We start from the raw sequence: 21315 nt of genomic DNA, 5'->3' as shown, positions 1-21315 counted from the left end.
CAGGCGAAATTAATAAACGTCGCAAGTATGTCACCCTCTGTAGTATCGGTACATTAACTGCATCAAATCGTTTGAGGAAAACCGCCTCAACATCTTAGATGCCAAACGCCAACAACGTAAAGAGAGACCGAAGCCCGTACCCGTACGTATATACAGGGTGTCCCAGAAATGGACGTCAAGCCGTAAACGGATGATAGACCAAGTCATAACAGTTATCATAAAAATACAAAAAAAAAATCCAACTCATGTTCTTTAAAAATTATGGTCACTTTAAAAATTCACTAAAAAATCCACAGCCTGTAATTATTCCAAATTACATAATAATAAAAAAATTAGAATAAATTATGGAATTTGTAGTAACAAGAGTTAAAGAACCATTACAGGGTGTGGATTTTTTAGTGAATTTTTAAAGTGACCATAATTTTTAAAGAACATGAGTTGGATTTTTTTTTGTATTTTTATGATAACTGTTATGACTTGGTCTATCATCCTCTATCATCCGTTTACGGCTTGACGTCGATTTCTGGGACACCCTGTATACGCAGGTATAACACGTCTGGCCAACTCTATTGTAACACCTGCAGAAGAGTCTTTAAGACCAAGTTCGGCCTGGCCAGCCACATTCGGGCCCATAACAGGCGTAATCCGTAATTGCTGAGGTCGCCGTCTTCGAAATCGACGAGGAGGACTATATACTATATCGCAGTCGCGTGCACAGAGATTTGGGACTGGGTAGGCAAAATTATATCAGAAAACCGGGCAAGTGCGAGTCGGACTCGCGCACGAAGGGTTCCGTACCATAATACAAAAAAAGGCAAAAAAAAAACGGTCACCCATCCAAGTACCCCGCCCTACGTTGCTTAACTTCGGTCAAAAATCACGTTTGTTGTAAGGGAGCCCCACTTAAATCTTTATTTTATTCTGTTTTTAGTGTTTGTTGTTATAGCGGCAACAGAAATACATCTGTGAAAATTGCAACTGTCTAGCTATCACGGTTCGTGAGATACAGCCTGATGACAGACTGACGGACGGAAGGACAGCAGAGTCTTAGTAATAGAGTCCCGTTTTACCCTTTGGATACGGATCCTTAAAAAATGAGAGCTACTAACTCACCAAAAAAATTGCGTGATGGTTTTAATTTTGTTGTCAAGTCTTTTCAATTACTTCTTTTTTTGGCTAAACGAAAGCTTCGAAAACGCATCATTTTTAATAGTTTGCACACACACACACCCACCACAACTTTCACAGTTAAATTATCCATTTTTTCACTAATCGCACTTTATAATTTCCGGCAACTGTTAACTGTTATCTCATAAACTCACCAAAACAAACAAACAATGGCGACCGAATAAAAAATGAAAATAAACTTAACCAAATACTGTAAACGAATAAAAAAATAGTCTCGTATTTGCACTAAATTACCATAGCAAATGCTACTTTTTAAAATAGTCACATAAACATCGGAACTATTCGGAAACTTTCGGGCGTCATTCGTTTACGTTTGGTACGAAAGACACTGCCTATTGCGTCTAAATGTGTGCGTTACTTGTATAATTGTGTGCTCGTACTTATAGGAAGGCCCACTACACTGTAACCGCGTAACGACGAAGGCACACATAGAAAGATTTAGACGGAAATGTTTTCTGTCTTTGCCGTGCAAGGCACGTAGCGGCGCTAGTGCCGCGTGGTGTAAACTTCGTCGCGTAGAATTATTATAGATGATGACTTGATGACAAAGCTTAACCGGTAGATGGAGCGCTTATTAATTTTTAGAATGTTTTAAGTTATATCGATTACTGATAGTACGATCAAGTATAAATTAAATTAAGTAGTTTAAGAGGATAGACATCGGAATTATAGTAGGGTAGGCAGTGCCTTTTTGCCTTTATGAAGTGCACGCCACTGCTATATCGGTACATATTTACGGCGTTTGGGGTTGAAAGTAGTTGAAATCCTGAAGCCTGGGGACCTAGTGCGCGTCGCCTATATAAATCGAGTTATCAAAGCGCCTTAGAGGCTTCTGGACCTTCTGGTGACCAGAGGGCTGACCAATATTTCGCTCAGCGGATCAGAATTGCTATCCTGCGGGGCAATGCTTCTGGGCATCCTACCGAGTACCGAGCCACCACCTAATTAAAAATTAAGTGTTTGTATTATGTTTACCTAATAATAAAATTGTATTTCGTTGTTTTAATAAATTACTAGGTATTTTTCCTTATAAAATGAAATTAATAAGTGTGTACAGTTTACGTCGCAGAGTTGTGAAGGCATCCGCAACCGTCCTTATTGCACAAAAAAATAAACGTATTTAATATTTCGCTTCAATACATTCACGCGAGTAGCATTCACTCAGAGTGCGTCCAATTAAAACATGTTTTTCCGCGCACAAAACGACGCGATCAGTGTTTTCCTCTCAAAATATTGACCAAACCTCACAAACTCCAAAACTTAATATTACTACGCTCTGACTCGCTTTTAATTAAGTTACACAATAGTTTAATCGATCAAGCGTTACAAAGTGGACTCTATTCACCCAAAGAGGTGTGATACCCCGTGATATACGGCCCCCTCGCTTCGCACTTGGACTGGTGCCCATAGTCTTATAGATTGCCACTTCGGAATTTTCAATTCTAAAATACGGTTTGAAAATAGAATGTTAAAGGAGGGTCATAACTTGTCATTGGAGACTGGTATTTGCTTTCGGAAAATATTGATGACTGAGGAAACGAAGTATTAATTAATATTTAAATTAATACAAAATAACTTTAGCTTGCAAAGCTGACAAATATAACTTTTAAAAATTCGTTTATTATGCAACAATGCAGAGTATAATATTTAATAAAAATAAAATTGGTAACATAAAAAAAAAACGGTCGGGCTAATCGAGAAAGTTGTAGCCGAGGCGGAGAAACGTGTAATAATTTATTAAAACTGAAAACTATCAATTCAAGTGATACTTTAAACATTCAGAACACATCACAAACCACGCCATTCATCTATTAACTCAATCCTAACAACTTTAACTAGGTGCAGGTGACAAGTCACAATAAGCAAAGTCATTCCTACGGGTGGCGACTAATATAATAGTCGATTTGAGAAAAGATATGTTTCAGATTCAGTCTGCATGGCCAATCTGTCGCAAAAGGCAAGCTGTATGAAAGAAATATGATTATTTGATATTATCTTCAAAACTGACTTACTATGGAAAAAGGAAATAAATAAAGAGAAATACTTAATACTGTCTGGAAGAGAACGCTTTTTAGCGATAAGACCGTCTGTTGTTTACTTCTACTTGAGTTGCTGTATTTCATTGTAAAGTTTTCTGTATTGAGGTGTGCAATAAAGAGTGATATTGTATTGTATTGATCTACAAAGTCCTTAACAATCTGTAACTGCTACCCAACTATCCGCCGTCTCAGATTCAAAATGCGCGTGTAAGTCCTAACAAGGAGAGATATCACAATACTACTTTCAAACACAAAGCCAAGCCAGCATTGTCTGTGAGAACACGTTGCAAAACAAAAGAACAATGAAGCCTGCTACGGTAAATAACTTAGCTTATTTTACTGCGTTTCTTTTCATACGTTGCGAGGTGAAATTTGGGAATGCGAGCTTGTTAACAATGTTGGAAAACCGTGCTGTCCAAAAAATAGGTACACAGCTTGCCTATGCTAGAAATGAGAAAGCTTCAGCACAGCGTTAGATAGTTTGATGGGTTCGGTGAAATTCGGCGTAAATAAAATAGGAACCATTTTTTAAAATCTCAAAGGCAAACCAATAAAAAAATGGGTACATTGCTTGCCTATGCTAAAAATGTGAAAATATTCAGCACAGCGTTAGATAATTTGATGGGTTCGATGAAATTCGGCGTAAATAAAATAGGAGCCATTTTTTTAAATCTCAGACACCTTTGATTACATATATGAGTTAGAATAAAACACATAAAACAACCCCGTTGAAAAATTTTAATTGGCCTGTTTACAAAAAAATAATTACGTTATGATAAATAACTTGTAAAATATGACTGATGTTGAGGACAACATCAGTCATATTTTACAAATTCAGGGATCATTTGCGATAGGAAATACAAGGGATACTATAAAAAAAACCAACCCAAATCCACAATAGGTTCACTTAAAATATTTCAAGAACAGATAGAAGCTAGTTTGTGACAATGAGACCAACTGAAATAATGGGAACAACCTCTAAATAGATCGAAACATCTTTGGGGCATATATAGAATATCTCCGACGAAATTAGACCGTTCTTCGGAATATTGGAGTCGATTTGAAATAATTAATTAGTGTGATACCAGCGACACGATTTCATGAAATCTAGTGAACCATTTCAAATTTCCACCTATTTGCGTAATTAGCGACAATTGTAATTTGAATATAGTATTGTGTTTCAGCCGATACGTAGTATGTTTCGTTTGTTCTCCAAATTACATCAATAATCGCTGTTCCCAACGCAAACTAGATAACGATAGTCTTTTATAGAGCCTACATAAGTATCGTTGCTTGCGACCTCCGTGGCGACCTGACATAGACCGACTGACATACATATTTGGAACTACAGACATTTAAATTCAAAATTAGACATGACAACCACAGAACAAAATCACATCAGTTCACGACAGACAACCGACCAAGGCACAAGACGACCAGACAGACTGTACTATAAGAAACTGTCACATATCAGACTAAATGTTTCGTAAAGTAGAAACTTGTTTAAACATGTTGTGGTTACCATCAATTAAAATGCGTGACATGCAGCTAACCGAACAGCTTCATTTTATCGACAGCCACGATTCATTAGGCATTACACGGTAATGCACTAATGAATATTACGTAGTCAGTACATGAGTACACGTGTTAACAGATGTTTCGATTCACAGTACACGACGGGACATTAAGTGAATTGTCGCATGAAGTGAACGAAAATTTATAATGGCAATTACATACGTTGTAGGACTTGTAGACATTATAGGATTTCATTAGATAAATTGAAGATTCAGATACCTAAGTATATTCCTTACCGTATAGTAATAAACATGACCAAATTGTTTAACCTTTCAACATTTTATTGTGGAGCACATAAATTTTTTAAACGTAAATTTGCATAAAACGAATGAAACAGTAATGAATAGCACTAAAAGGAATATACTTGAACTATCTAAACAAAAATTAATACAAAAATCTACGCATTCAGAACTTCAACGGCAAAACAACCAAAAGGAACGCAACAAAGAAAACTTTATTACCCGTTTGGCAAACAGACGGGAAAGTAAATAAACACCGAAACGATACGACGCCGTTTTGTTTAGAAACGCAATCCACTCATTCAATAAACTGCTGGTTCTTTTCCAAGTTAATTTCGTATAATCACGGTCCCCGTACGTATACGATATTTGCTCAAGGTTAGTAAAAAAATATGGAAATAAAATCTATATTCGGTATTTCTCTAGGATTCCCACGATACAGGCTAAGCTTAGTGTGGGGATCACTGTACTGCTTTTATTAAAATTTCTGTATTTCTAGAAATAAAAATATTTTGATTATTTTTTAATTTGAATATATTAGTGTTTTGTATAATATTGGGGGTATCGATAGTTTCACTGAGTGTGTACTAACTATAAAGGATAACACCGTAAAGACAATAATGCATGCATAAACAAAATTACGAATGCAACGTTATTGAAACGATATAATTATATTTATGCAAATTATTTCTTCAGCTTAGCTAGAGAAATCATTTGATAAAATTTTAGTCCTCGACAATAAGTAAGTACCTTTACTTTGACCCGGTTACTAAGGATCGAACTATGAATTGGCAACTATTTACTTTAATTCACAAAAGCATGTAACTTCGTCGAAACTTGAATAGGTACAATATTGCGATTGGTATTATTATTAGACATAGATGAACAAAAGCAAGATACAAATTTCACAAGGGCTATCCGTGCAAGTAGTTTCCTTTAAATGCCCAATAACCTCTATTTCTCTATTATAAAATGGAATGTACTCACTCATAAAAAAGATGTTCAATTGATCATACAAGCTTGAGGATATAGAAGTCTTAATATAACTAAATATCTGAGCAACACCATCAAACGCACAACAAAATCATATACAATTGTCCTAATAAAAGAGTAAGACAAATACGGCTGCAACTTTTTACGAACCATATCTCCAGAACAGAAAGAATTTGCCGCTATTTATACGAATGCCAACATAAGAGTGAGTTGTTTGTGCCAAGACTATCGCTGACCGAAAACATGGTATCCGGACAGAACATCCGGACGTAACAAATGAATTGCAACTTAATGTCAAAAATATGTATACATTATTCGCCTTATCGTATTGGAATAAGGTTCAAATGTGTACAAATATTTTGGACGTTAAAAGTACTTACATCATTTTGGAATGCCGAGTCAATATCCGGATGGTATTATATCACTGTGTCATTTCCGAGCGCTCAATGTCCGCTGATTGGAACGGAGCGGCGTTTTTAAAATGCGGTGTATTGAAAAGCCAGACCGGTAAATAGTTTTTTCTCAAACATCCAATGAAATATTGATGTTATGTTCCTTATAATAGGCTGCGAAGTATGACGTTTCAGGTGCGGCTAGGACAAAAGGTCGTTAATGGAATTTCATACACATCTTGCAGGCCTAGGCCGGCAAAGTCCTCTTTTTTAATTTTCATTTCACAGATATTTGAGACACAGCATCGTGGCATTCATCCATTAAAAAAAATTAGAGGCAGTATTTGCTTTATGGTTCGTAATGACACTCTGCCACTACGCCTATAAAAAAAAAAACAAAAAACAATGTTTGCTATAATTTGCAGTTTTATTTGTATAAAATTAACATGAACTTAATAAATAATACATTCTATAATTTTATAATTTTAAATTATAAATTTAACTACACGAATAAAAACATTTAAAATATTTCATCTAAACGTTAGCGGTAAAAACTTAAAAAGGTCTACTCAAACACGCGTAGTTATATTTTTTAAATTGTTATGGAGGTAAAGTTGAAAAATATTCATTCTGTTTTATTGGATTTATGGTGCGTTGTTGATTTTTTGACTTTAATATGAGTTCCGACGAAATAATGAAATTAATATTAATTGTAATCGTAGGCGTTGGAATTGGCAGCGTAAGCAGAATTGATTTTAATAACTTGCTGCCTCTGCCGCCAAGTCAAAGACGAAGTATGTATATGGTTGCTTATGGCAATTTTATTATTTGAGAAACTAAGAAAATAGGCTTACAGTTTATTAGAAACAGTTTTGTGGCATATTTTAAATGGATGTAACTACAAATTCGTCAACACTGTGGAAATTATACTTATTTACTCCGTGCATAAAGCAACGATGTATGTGAAACATGATAATATATCAACATGAAAGACTATGTAAACTTATGTGACGAAAACGACACTCAGACGGATACAAGGCGAAAAAATCAAAGATACATGAAAATATACGGGTAGAAAAAATACACGACTCGTGTTATGTAAAACATACGCGTGATAATGATATAGGTACGTGTTGGTTATATTTTGGGTGTACTTTACTTTTAGTTTTTTCTATAAATAAAACTTGGGTTTCGTGGATTTTTTATTTTATTTATTTCATTGCATGTTTGAGAAAAGCACTATACATACCTCGGCGGGAAATGGGGTTGCCCGCGCTCAGACCTATCCGGCCTCGCTTCGCTCGGCCGTCTATATGTTTTCGGCCGGCAACCCCTTTCGTCCCGGCCTCTGTAGTAATGTACTATTAAAATAATAGCAATAAGTTATATATATATATATAAGGGTAAAGGGGCGTATTTCGCTAAGCATAGCTTATACACTCGTGAACGGGTGCTGTTTGTGGAGACTGGTCTGTTTAAGCTAATACGAGCTATTTATTATACTTAGTAACTTTATTTTTGAGTTTAATTACAGTGAGACGCCTCAATCTGCTCTCGTATGTTTCTTTTCTCTTAATGAATGTGTTAATTATACACGATTTTGACTCTTGGAGACCCTAATATACTTACATCTCTAAGGATAATTTGATAAAATATAGTCTTATAGTTCTGACACCTACGGACATTTATACCTCTAAATATTGTAGTTTTTTTGTGTTTTTGTATATGTATTTTTTAGGGTTCCGTACCCAAAGGGTAAAACGGGACCCTATTACTAAGACTTCGCTGTCCGTCCGTCCGTCCGTCCGTCTGTCACCAGGCTGTATCTCACGAACCGTGATAGCTAGACAGTTGAAATTTTCACAGATGATGTATTTCTGTTGCCGCTATAACAACAAATACTAAAAACAGAATAAAATAAAGATTTAAATGGGGCTCCCATACAACAAACGTGATTTTTGACCAAAGTTAAGCAACGTCGGGAGAGGTCAGTACTTGGATGGGTGACCGTTTTTTTTTGCTTTTTTTTTTTCGTTTTTTTTTTTGCATTATGGTACGGAACCCTTCGTGCGCGAGTCCGACTCGCACTTGCCCGGTTTTATTTATATTACCTATATAATTATAGTTTTTTTATGTAATTCGACATTAAGGGACCATATACATCTCTAAGTAATTGTAATATGTTAGTTTGAATTGGTAGTTGCAGTTCGTTGTATTTTATAAAATTGTTGATGTATTGTTATTATTTTTGCTTGTATGTAAATTCAATGTTGACGTGTAAAAGTGCCCTTGTGGCCTATTTGCTGAATAAATTTGAAGTTTAAAGTACAAAGGGGCAATGTAACCAGTATCTTGGGGACAATGTCTCGGGTCACGTGTTTTCGTGTTTACACAAAGTTAATTTTTTTCATATCTCATGCTCTGAAAGTGGGTCGTTGTTGTTCTAAACTACCTAAAAGATGCGCAGAAAGTGATACGTTTATGCTCTAGCGCAGAAAAGTGGTGTACTCCTCTGCGTCCCCGTCCCACGAACAACTGGGTGGAAACAAAATGGAAAAATAGTGTCTTTATTTTCTCGCCTGGAACAATTGGTAATTGTTTTATTTTACTAATCCCACGTTGATCCTTTTTTTTATAAAAAATGATGTAAGTAAATTGTTAAAAACAAATTATTCTTGATTTCTTTCGTTGAATTCTATTTACTCGATTTCATAAGGCGGGAACCAAAAGGAATACACCAAATAGTAGATTGTACAACAAGGGCATAAAGTGACCCATTTTTACCCGAGGCAATTTTTTGGTCTGAGCGAAGCGAATACCAAAATAGTAGACGAGGGTAAAAATGGACATTTATGCCCTTGTTGTACACTCTGCTTTTCACTTCGATTGCGAGGAAAATCTACGAAAAATCAAATATTTTACGTTATTTTAACGTATTTATTCAAGACTAAAGAAAATAGTTCTTGGGCCGGTCGGAGGCGCGGGGCACGCCGATCGGGAGAGCGCCGGTCGGGGGCGCGCCGGCAGGGCTGGCAGTTTGTATGGCAGAATTTGGACTTTATTGCTAAGTCAATAAGGGTCGTAATAGATGATTTTACTTTATGCTCTAGAGCATAAAATGCGATTTTATGTCGTCTACGCACGACATAAAGGTGCACTTTTTGAGCATGAGAAGTGAAAAATATTTTTTTAAACCTTACACTTGCGTAAATGAGCAAAGGCAGAATCTTATACAGTCACAGTTAAACGTTTGTACGATATTAAATTGGTCTTTAAAGTTATTTTGCACTATATTCAATATATTCATGAAAATAAAATAAAATACAAGATCAAAATTTCTTATTTTATTAATGAAATTGTTATTTAAGTAATATTTAAAATACTTTTATTATGTTATTACGTGGTGCGGCGTACCAAGGTCACGGTGCGGTCAGGTAGTCTGTTGCGGCTTTTAGAACGAAAAAGTATAAAATTAAAAAGTAAGAGGCAATCCCGCTGATTTTCATACTATAATTAACAAATAATTTAAAAAATACTGCAGTTTGTTAATAAATGTGTGTTTTCGTAAATATTGCAATATAAATGATTTTCGCTAGGGGTTATTAATCTTCACACATGTAAAGTGTCCAATTGCAAGTAAGTCCTAAGGAAAAAATCATGGCCGTAGGTCTATTAGGTATCTACTTCAATTACTGATTTTGCGAAATTGCCTTGTCTTCTTTGGTTTCCTCGCATTCGATATGAAAAGTAGAGTGTTAAACTCGGGTGAAAGGCACCATTTCCGTCTCGGACTATTGGCTTTCAACCCTTGGTTAACAATCTACTATATCGATGTTATGATAATCAAAGGCAGGGAAAAACTAGTTATATTCTTTAAACATGTATATAAATGACCGGTTTAATGTAGGTAATTTCGATCGAATTTGGAGTTTTCTAGTTAAAAGACAATAGTTTTAAACTAACACCGGAGACAGCATTGTTCGTCTAACTAATACAGTTCTTTCAAAACAATTATGGCGTAAAAAGATTAAACTTATAAAAAAGCAACCAGAAATTTAAGTCACAATTTAACGACAAAGAAAATTTTCCTGAATTGAAAATGCGACGGTAGTCGACAATAGACCATACAATTCTTTACAAAAAGAAAAAAAGGCCGCGAAGGAAAAGCCAATGAAAACAATAAATATTCGTTTATGAGAAAATGTTTTTGCGCCAGCAAAGCGGATAAAACCAGAGTTTGGTTAATAACAAGCGAGGAGAAAAGGAAAGAAATGTGAGAAAGGGTTTTTTAATATTAGAACCTCGTTGTTAAATATTAGCGCTATGCAGTTGTTTATTAAATATAAATTTCCCATGATTTAAAAGATTTATACATTCCAGAATATACCTAAATTCGTTGAAAAGATACATAACTACAATATGAACCATATTATGTATGATGTTAATTGCTACCTGCTGTTTTTTTTTTGGTATGATGACATTTTTATTATTAAGCATACCTACATTGCCACCTCGAGGTCAACAGTCCTGTCAAGATGACTCGACAGTTGGTAGTACCCGCTACCAAAAAAAACCATGTGCGGTATTTGATTTAAAAACAGGAGGATCCAATATATACGGAAATATTACATTTTAACTTATCTAATGACTTTTTAATTAATAGTTTTTTCGTTTGTAAAAATAACTAATTTTTGTTATCTTATTTTTCCACGAACACGCCCTGCATAAACAAACTCCTGGAATTTCGGGTGTTGCAGCTTCACTTTAAGAGACTGTATGCGTGTTGGCCACGACTGGTAAGTTTACGCATTGATTGACTAAAAAAATACGATTTACTATCATTAGGTACAAATGGAAAATTGTCCACTCGAAATTATACGTCAAAGTAGAAAACTGACAATCTAAAATACATCGACTAGGAAAATTGTCCATCCAGTATAATGTCGAAAAAGAATTATGTCCAATAGTCAAAATGTGAAATATGATACAGGTCGAAAAATATGCGTCCATTTGTATTTGCGTACACTGATAATCATGACCAATTGAAAATTTGTACATTTACGATTATAGAGGTTTATAATGCCATAGTCATGGAACTATTAAAAAGAAATGACTATTTTCAAAAATAATGTTTTATTTTAGTTTAAAATATTTGCGTCATTTATGTCAAGACATTAATATGTCATAGGTAGGTACTGAATATATTTCATTTTGCTCATAATTTATAATGGACAAAATTCCATTCTGGCTTAATTAATTTACGACGATTACAAATTTGGTTAAAAATGTTTTTTAGCACAATTACATTTTGACAAGATTCACATTGGACACTATTACTTTTGATCCAACTTCAGAATGGTCATTTCAAGTGGACGATTTTCCATTTATACCTAATGACAGTAAATCAAAAATACAACAACTCATTATTTAAATATTTACTTAACACTGTAGAGTTTATTTCCCAAGGTCACAGACGTGACTTTGCCTGATCAATAATTCCGCATGAACCTCAACTTTTTAATGAAAATAGTCCTGTACTGTAGGGTGCATTAAAAAACTTCAGTAATCCCAGGAACATTAAACTTCGTAGCGAGAAAAAGTTATAATGGGTGGGTCCGGTGGGCCCCGTACAATTCATTGGGCGATGTTAATAAGACCACACATTATTAGGTAGGGAAAAAATGTGCATACCTGGCAACCTGTACAGTATACAGCTAACGCATAATATACGGAATGAGCGTCTAACATAAATTTATGTTGGCAAGCTATCTTCTCTATAGAGACTGGCATACGCTGAGATGCTATCTCATATTAAATCAGCGCTGCAGAATGACAGTCAAGCGTAAACTAACTTGACTGTCATTCCTTATATTGTCTATTATTCATGGAATATTATATTTGAATTAGCTCTAGAAAATACAATCAACAATGTCATGTCGCTAATCCTGTTTTTATTAATCACTGTCATTTAAGATTTTGACTGTCTGTTTGTTACAAAACAGTATTTTCTTGTTGTGTTGTGTATACGTGTTTAGTCAGTGATTGTAGTCATTTTCTGGACTCCATATCCGACGCTGCGAGCTACTATGCACCAACTATTTCTCTTTTATACTTTCAATAATCATCTTTAAGCAGTCAACAACTTATTAAACAGACACCAATTAGGTAATACCGAATTGACGAACACGTCAGCACTATAACGTCAGAACTGACTACAGAGGCAGACATTGCCATCTATCTGGCATAAAACCAAATTAAAAAGCTTCTTGTTGGTACAAGAAGCTGGTGCTCAGGCCTCTTAAATATGGCAGGAAACGATTACAAAAGTGTAGCAAGAACCCGCTTTTAAACAGATCTAAAATGTAATTTGGTGATTGGAAGAGAAATATTTTAACTACTTATTAAAGTAATGTCGGCCAAGCATTATGTAGCTTTGATTATACTTGCAACAGCAGCGTGTGAAGATGACAAAAGGGAGCAAGGCAAATATCAAGCTAATATAAGAGAAAGACTCAAAAAATCAACTCAAATACATAAGCGAAAACCATTTCATAAAAAATATAGGCTAAACAAAGAAACCTTTGAGGATTTGTGTGATATAAAAAGGGTGTCGTTAGAACCAAAGGCATTGCAATAAAAACTTTACATAAACATAAATTCACAAAAGAAGTTTTGGACGTTTTGGTGCGACTAAATAGATCTCGGGCGAACAAAAGGTGGGTTTCTTCTTTGCTCAACTATTAAGTAGGGTACTATTCTACAAGTGGGTGGTGGAGGGAAGGTAGGATATATTTTAGTTTTCTCGGACTTTTCCCTTTACTTGTGCTATAAGATATTGTAATGACAAGACGGTCATTCAAGGTTTCAAGGGTTAGCAAGTTTCTCTCATAGCGACTCGGTGTCTAACGCAAAAATGCTGACAGCACAACATACAACAACAACAACAACAACAATGATACAACATTTTTTGAGTAATTTACTTGTTCATTCTACATTGCAGACAAAACAGGTACATTGTTATTTTAGTTCCTTGAACTATATTATTTGTTACAAACTTATTTCACATACGTCTGAAACGCAAGTTTCAAATTCACATTTATATACAATAAAAAACCCTCATTTACTTCCAATCCAAACTGGTTTGAACCTTCTGCTTTTATATATAAGTTTGCAAATGCTTAAACTCGCATTTGTATGGGTCGGTCTAGACGTGATGAATTCCAGTATTCAGCAGAATGAACGGGCGCAATTTGTACCCGATTCGATCAATATTACATTGTTTGGCTGCGAATGGCTTATTTGACTCTGTTTAGAGTTCTTTGCACTTGTATTTTGTATATTTAAACAAAATAACTTGGTTGCTCTTTGTGAGGGTTCCGTTCCAAAAAGGTCTGTTACGTTGCTAATATCGTGAACTTGCGATATCGAGTTGAAAGGAATGCTTACGAGCAAGGCTATTTTATTTTATTTGTTTCTGTTTTGATAGGTAGCTCAGCAAGATAGTAAATGTTTTTTGATATTTTTGTTCGTTTAGTAGTTTCTTGTATTTTTGTAGTTTTCGTAAAATTATAATTGGACTACAAAACATCGGGTCGTGTCTTTGCAATCTAACAGCATAACCATACTTTCCATCCCATTTTCCCATTCGATGTATCGGATATTGGTTAATATCGACTCAAGTATTACCGATATCTATTGCTGAGCAGCAATGCCTATATCATAATAACAAATGCTACTCATTCTTAAAGTATTATTAAATAAGAGTGTTAGTTATTGCAACTGTAAATATCTGGCATCGAATATTGTTATTTTGACAGTAAGTAATTAAAATTACTTTAAATAGTAATTCAGTTCATTTTATTGTAAAAGCGATTAAAATATTTAAAAAATACATAACGCTACTTTTTTACGTTATCATTTTATCGATATCTACTTATGGTAAGGTCAATGTGGCTAATTTCGTCATAGGGACTATTCCGTCCACGAGCGTACCTATATTTCTTTGATTTACAATCGTAGGAAAAAAAACATATGCTTTTGATTGCTGCAACTAAAAGCGATCGCTGATTTGTCGACGACATTATCAATGTTGTTCGTTGTTCGAGAAAAACGCTAGTGGACGGAATAGTACCTATGACGGATTTAGCCACATTGACCTTAGGTAAGTTTTACTTGTACTCGCACTTTTTAAACGTCAAACCAAATTGCATCCATCAAACCGGGGTATGAATATTACCTACATATTCAGCTACAACAATCAATTAAATCGTTTTAAGGGAAACTTCCAGTACTCATCATTTGATAGCGCTACCTAATGACTCGAATCAATTGAGGTAAATTACAAAATCAACAATCATTATTTCCCAAAAACGGATACGAAGCGATCACACGTCCCGATAGCCGAATAAATTGGTAGAAAGATTTTATCACACACAAACAACCAAGTACAGCGATTGTTGTATCATTTTGTTCGGAATATTTTACTAGAAACAACGTGGAAAATGAAAAAAACTAACAGTTTGTGGGGATTAAAACTTTTCTGTTTCATCGGGCTGGTTTGGCTTGTAAATGGGGAGGAAAGAGGTTTGTTAATAATATGTTTACTATAAATACGCAGTTCGGATTAGACGAAAATTTTTTTTAGTTTTTTATAGAATCCCACAATTCGTCTGCGTTATTTAAACAGTGAATTATGTTAGTATACTGATAGTTTATATACCGATTTATCTTCGATGTAGGAAAAGTATTCGTGTAAAACCTTCGCTGGTCTCAGGTGTAGTAAAGGTGTTGTTCAAGTGGACTGTAGTATTAACGCTGGTTTACTTTCTAAATTAAAAAATACAAAAAGTGGCAAAGTGAATTGTCGTTTGTCAAGATGACAGTTGACTTTGCCACTTCTTGTAAATTTAAATTTCCGTTAGCTAATAGTACACAAAAATCTTTTGAATTCGTTTACAAACTTACAAACTTAATTTAATTTTCATTATGGTTTTTGTGATTAAGATGCTGATATATATTTTTTACCGTGTATAGTATTCGTGTCTTCATAAATACAAAAATATGGATTTGCCTTAAAACTGGCGTACGTACCTAACGAAGATTTGTTAATAATTGAATTGGACAACTCCTTTGCTGATCGATCTGATCATACATTGCCGACTGCCCTTATCGGGAAGACAAGAGTTTACTGATCGAATCAGAACATTCCGTTAAGACACTGCATCACAAATGACGTGGACAATTCCTTATATTTAAAATAAGACACGATGACGAGCGACTTTGAGCTTTAAAGTGTTATTTTTCTACCCTGGCCCCGAACCGAACGCGTGTAAACGCGCCATATTGTCTCGCCCAGATCATCAGTGTGAGTTACTTTTAAAAGTAACATACCCCTGAACTACTGTATTTTGTATTTCCATCCTTCTTCCATCTGTACTAAACTCTGATAAATATTTTATATACTTATACTACATGATAACAGTAATCAATATTGATGAAATTGCAAAATATAAAACAAAGTAAATAATAAGAGTTGTAGGCGGCCCGTACTGGAAACGAGGACCGATAACTTTAAAAATAGACGAAAAAAAACTCTGATCAGTTCCGTACTGTTTCAAACCACTGCTCTTGGAAGAATACGTTTCTGACAATTTAAGTGCCAAACTAAATTTCTAGACAGTGTGTTTTTGACTTAGAATAAATTTAAAAGTGGAAAAATTACTGTCTTGGGTGAGACTTGAACTCACCGGTAGCCGTTTAAGAAGTGTAACACTCTTGCGGTAGATGTCGCTATGGTCCCCTTGACCTATAATATGGTGGAAAGGTTTGCTGGCTATGGATGAGGTCTTGGTGGCTCAGATGGCAGAGCGCTGGAGTATCAATCCAGAGGCCGTGAGTTCAAGTCTCACCCAAGACAGTAATTTTTCCACTTTTAAATTTATTCTAAGCTTAATAGCATCGTTCGCAGACGTTTCTGCTTGTTAAAAATTAAAATTAGTGTGTTTTTGATTTGAAATCAACTTTAAAACAAGACACGACTACAACAACTTTTAATTGTAATAATATCCCTTTTATTGTTATAAAAACACATACTTAATTCGATATCATATTTGTTAACAGAGAACCCATTCACAACGGTGGTGCGCAAGACCCTGATCAGCACTGCGCGGTCTTGCATGACCAAAGTAAACGCGACGGAGAAAGATCTCGAGTATCTCCGGAAAGACCCGCCCTATCCCGAGAAGGCTGCTTGCATCCTCAAGTGCTTGTTGGAAAAGGTAGGTACCTACCTTACCTACCTACCCAAAAAGTGATAAAGTTCAGTCACTTTAGTATCTAACTTCATTGAAAACCAAAAACTGCTAACTCATTTTTGCAATGGCGCGGCCGCCGACATTTAAAAGGTGATCCTTTAAAAGTGCCAAACTAAGGTGTAGGCAACCCTGGTGGGTTATTGCATATTCGTTTAAAAGTTTAAAGTAACTAACAGCATATACAAAAGTACAATATTATTCTCATGAATAAACACTATCCTTATATTACTTATTTCCTGTTTAGAAAATTAAAAGAGAATTAAAATTTTGAAGGTCCTGTATTTTTTTTTGTATTATTTCCATATTTTACTTTAATATCCACATTATTGTGCTAAATTGCTCATTTGATATGAATTTTACTAGATTTTGTTATAAAATCCAACATGTGTGTTCAGATTGCAACCTTTTTACGTTTGTAATGTACCTACATATGTGATAATGACATAATTTTGAATTTTAATAATCAAAAATAATTGTGTCACGCATTATTGTCATGGAAATAAAATTAGTCGCTCTTTTATATAAATTTCGGATTTTTATTTAAAACAACACAAATTACACGAAGAAAATCATCAATTTATACAATGTGTCATCATCCCTATTAAAACTAGGGGAACAAACGTAGGGTCTCTTTATGATAAGTTTGTAATAAAAATATCGTTTTAAATTTATAGATAGGCGTGGTGAAGAACAATAAATATTCCAAGAATGGTTTCATGGCGGCAGTCACACCCCTCGTGTTTAGAAACAAAAAGAAGATGGAACACATGAAAACCGTGTCGGAAAACTGCGACAAAGAGGTAAGAGGTAAAGAGGTAGAGGTAAGAGAGAGGTATTCTGGAGATAATTTAAAAACATATATCATACACATAAAACTGTATATATATCACTAAACCTTATAAAACAAAGTCCCCCGCCGCGTCGGTCTGTTTGTGCGTTTGTGTATTTTCATCACACTTGTTCGAAAAAGATCTTATTTCATGCAGGTGTACTGAAGGACAAAGGCCTATATTGTTCCCGCGGGAGTTATAGATTTTGAAAAAAAAAAGCTATAACTCACGAGTGAGTTATGGCTTTTTTTTTAATTATGTCAGTAATTTATACGAAAAAAGTAGTTTTAAATGAGTTACATTGAAAATACTGACGTTTATAAATTATTTTTTATGTGTATGTTTAAAAATATTTAATTTTATTAATTTAATAGCCGTTTAAATTATTTTTTACACAATTTTCGATTATGGCTGAATCCGGGTGGGTCTGTGCCTTCGAATCCTAACCTGCCAAAACAAGACAATATGGCGGACGAATGTTTGAAATGTCACCGTATTTAAGAATTATTTCGCTTAAAATTTAGTTTTTTCTTCGCAAATGTGATGAAAAACATTGTGTGTAACTCCGGGGGTAAGCATATTGTAAACTCGAGTCTTTAACTCCCTCCAGCCTGCGGCTGTCGGGAGTTATATACCTCGTTTCCAAAATCTCGCTTACCCCCCACGTTGCACAATGTACTATTTTATGTTCGCGATAAATTCAAAAACTACTGAAAAGATTTTCATGCGAAAACCGCACCCATCAATAGAATGATTCTTGAGGAAGGTTTAGGTGTATAATTTCTTGTTGTAATCTTAATGTTAAGTTGACAATCTTTTAGTGAAAGCCTTTGTTTTATCCTTTTGTGTAAAATACTGTGTCTTTTTCTTTAAGAAATAAATATATCTAATCTAATCTAACCCGTGCGAAGCCGGGGCGGGTCGCTAGTTTAATATAATATATTATATCCGTGAGAGTCAGGCATATTAAACTATATCGATGGAAATTATATTTTCGCCGTTTGTATGAAAGAAAAATAAACACAAATGACGGGTGTGTGACCTTGTTTTCATGTCAATTTATAAGGTCAATTAGTTTTTAAGTTGTGCATAGATAATTTTCGCAAAATTTGGGTCATTAAAAGCAGATTGTGATTTGTTTTCACATTTGGAGAATAAAATACCTACAGTCACCTGCAATAATATGTTACTCTTCGAAGGCCGCAAAAATATGTGACACGCTCTTATGGCTCTACAAATAAGATCGTGTCAGATATTTTTGCCGCCTTCGTTGTGTAACATATTATTGCAGGTGACTGTACATTATAATTTTCCACCTATTGATTATTATGTAGGTACATCAGTCAAAATAAGCCTGCAAAAAGTTGAATTTCAATATACTATTTACTTGAAAGGGGAAACGCAGCCTTATGGGAATGGGACCCTTCCTGTAGAGGCCGGACCTTGGTGGTCACCAACTGACATCAGAATAATATCTGAATGATGTCAATCTGACGTCAGTGTACGTTCGGATTGGCCTGCTAGCCTAAACAACAGTAGCGTGCACAGAGATTTGGGACTGGGTAGGCAAAATTATATCAGAAAACCGGGCAAGTGCGAGTCGGACTCGCGCACGAAGGGTTCCGTACCATAATGCAAAAAAAGGCAAAAAAAAAAAACGGTCACCCATCCAAGTACTGACCCCGCCCTACGTTGCTTAACTTCGGTCAAAAATCACGTTTGTTGTATGGGAGCCCCACTTAAATCTTTATTTTATTCTGTTTTTAGTGTTTGTTGTTATAGCGGCAACAGAAATACATCTGTGAAAATTTCAACTGTCTAGCTATCACGGTTCGTGAGATACAGCCTGATGACAGACGGACGGACGGAAGGACAGCAGAGTCTTAGTAATAGAGTCCCGTTTTACCCTTTGGGTACGGAACCTTAAAAAATGAGAGCTACTAACTCACCAAAAAAATTGCGTGATGGTTTTCATTTTGTTGTCAAGTCTTTTCAATTACTTCTTTTTTTGGCTAAACGAAAGCTTCGAAAACGCATCATTTTTAATAGTTTGCACACACACACACCCACACCCACACCCACAACTTTCACAGATAAAATTATCCATTTTTTCACTAATCGCACTTTATAATTTCCGGCAACTGTTAACTGTTATCTCATAAACTCACCAAAACAAACAAACAATGGCGACCGAATAAAAAATGTAAATAAACTTAACCAAATACTTTAAACGAATAAAAAAAATAGTCTCGTTTTTGCACTAAATTACCATAGCAAATGCTACTTTTTAAAATAGTCACGTAAACATCGGAACTATTCGGAAACTTTCGGGCGTCATTCGTTTATATTTGGTACGAAAGACACTGCCTATTGCGTCTAAATGTGTGCGTTACTTGTATAATTGTGTGCTCGTACTTATAGGAAGGCCCACTACACTGTAACCGCGTAACGACGACTCACGGGGAGGCACACATAGAAAGATTTAGACGGAAATGTTTTCTGTCTTTGCCGTGCAAGGCACGTAGCGGCGCTAGTGCCGCGTGGTGTAAACTTCGTCGCGTAGAATTATTATAGATGATGACTTGATGACAAAGCTTAACCGGTAGATGGAGCGCTTATTAATTTTTAGAATGTTTTAAGTTATATCGATTACTGATAGTACGATCAGGTATAAATTAAATTAAGTAGTTTAAGAGGATAGACATCGGAATTATAGTAGGGTAGGCAGTGCCTTTTTGCCTTTATGAAGTGCACGCCACTGCTAAACAATATATGTATACATAGGTTGATTTTAGCTACTTTTAGGTAACATTTTATTTATTAACCCTTCTTTGCATGGAGATGGAAATTTCCATCATAAAATTGTCCTAAGAAATAAAGGTGCTTTCGGAGGTGATTGATATTTATTTTTAAGACTGTCAACTTTCAGCACTAATCCATTTTCTGATTTTTTACATATACTTTATATATTTATACGCAGTATTTTAATTTATATAAATTAAATTTGTTTTAAGACGAAATGTCGGAAAACTTGGAAAAACCCAGTTGATGATTTTTAGTATGTGATTTTGGGCCTTTTTTTCGGGGTTTGTAATTGTTTTATATTTAAAAACTTTATCATATGTACATATACCACAAATAGTGTACCTTTCTGATGGTATGATTTTTTTATGTATCTCTTAAAAAATATATATATTTACACAAATATAAATTAGCCTATTCAATTTCTAAAACTGATTTCGCAGTTAAAATTGATGTTATTATTTTTCCCAGAATCAGTAAACAATTACGTGACACATATATTCATTTCGAGCAAAAATAAAAAATCATGCAAAAAAGGGTTAATACTATTCTCGGGTTAAACTAATACACCCTAATATAATTTGAAACATGATTGCAGGTAAACCACGTGGAATCGACGCCGTGCGAGCTTGGCAACGAAATAACTACATGCATTTTCAAATATGCGCCCGAGTTGCATTTGAAAGCTTAATTTTTGTTATTTTTCAAGTGACATTAAAGCGATTAGCCTGATTTTTGTTACTTCTTTATACTTTCCTTTCCAAGTTTTTAGAGGGGGCATATTACTATATTTTATCAATAACTAATAAAGCTATATAATTAATGACTAGCTAGACATGAGTCGCACAAACAAGCTAATTGTTTTTATTTTGTTTCACAGACGGTAAATATAAGTTAATACGTAAGAAATTCAATGAGTTTTCATCAACAAAAACAAAATGGAA

General features: G+C 34.8%; 1 protein-coding gene and 1 non-coding gene across 2 annotated transcripts; both read left to right on the top strand.

Moving 5' to 3' along the window:
* The first annotated feature begins 14705 nt into the window (after positions 1 to 14705).
* Positions 14706 to 21103, top strand: LOC134794999 (uncharacterized). The gene is made up of 4 exons (XM_063766855.1): positions 14706 to 15009; positions 16546 to 16703; positions 17414 to 17539; positions 20970 to 21103. Exons 1-4 carry the CDS (start codon positions 14928 to 14930, stop codon positions 21060 to 21062), a joined length of 459 nt encoding a protein of 152 aa, XP_063622925.1. The 5' UTR covers positions 14706 to 14927; the 3' UTR covers positions 21063 to 21103.
* Trnad-auc (transfer RNA aspartic acid (anticodon AUC)) lies at positions 16270 to 16342 on the top strand. The gene has a single exon. It is a non-coding gene; the product is annotated as a tRNA-Asp (tRNA).
* Positions 21104 to 21315: the final 212 nt, after the last annotated feature.

Source organism: Cydia splendana, chromosome 11, assembly GCF_910591565.1.
Source record: "Cydia splendana chromosome 11, ilCydSple1.2, whole genome shotgun sequence".
In the NCBI taxonomy this organism is placed as follows: Eukaryota; Metazoa; Arthropoda; class Insecta; order Lepidoptera; family Tortricidae; genus Cydia; species Cydia splendana.
This window is presented reverse-complemented; position numbering and strand designations above follow the sequence as displayed.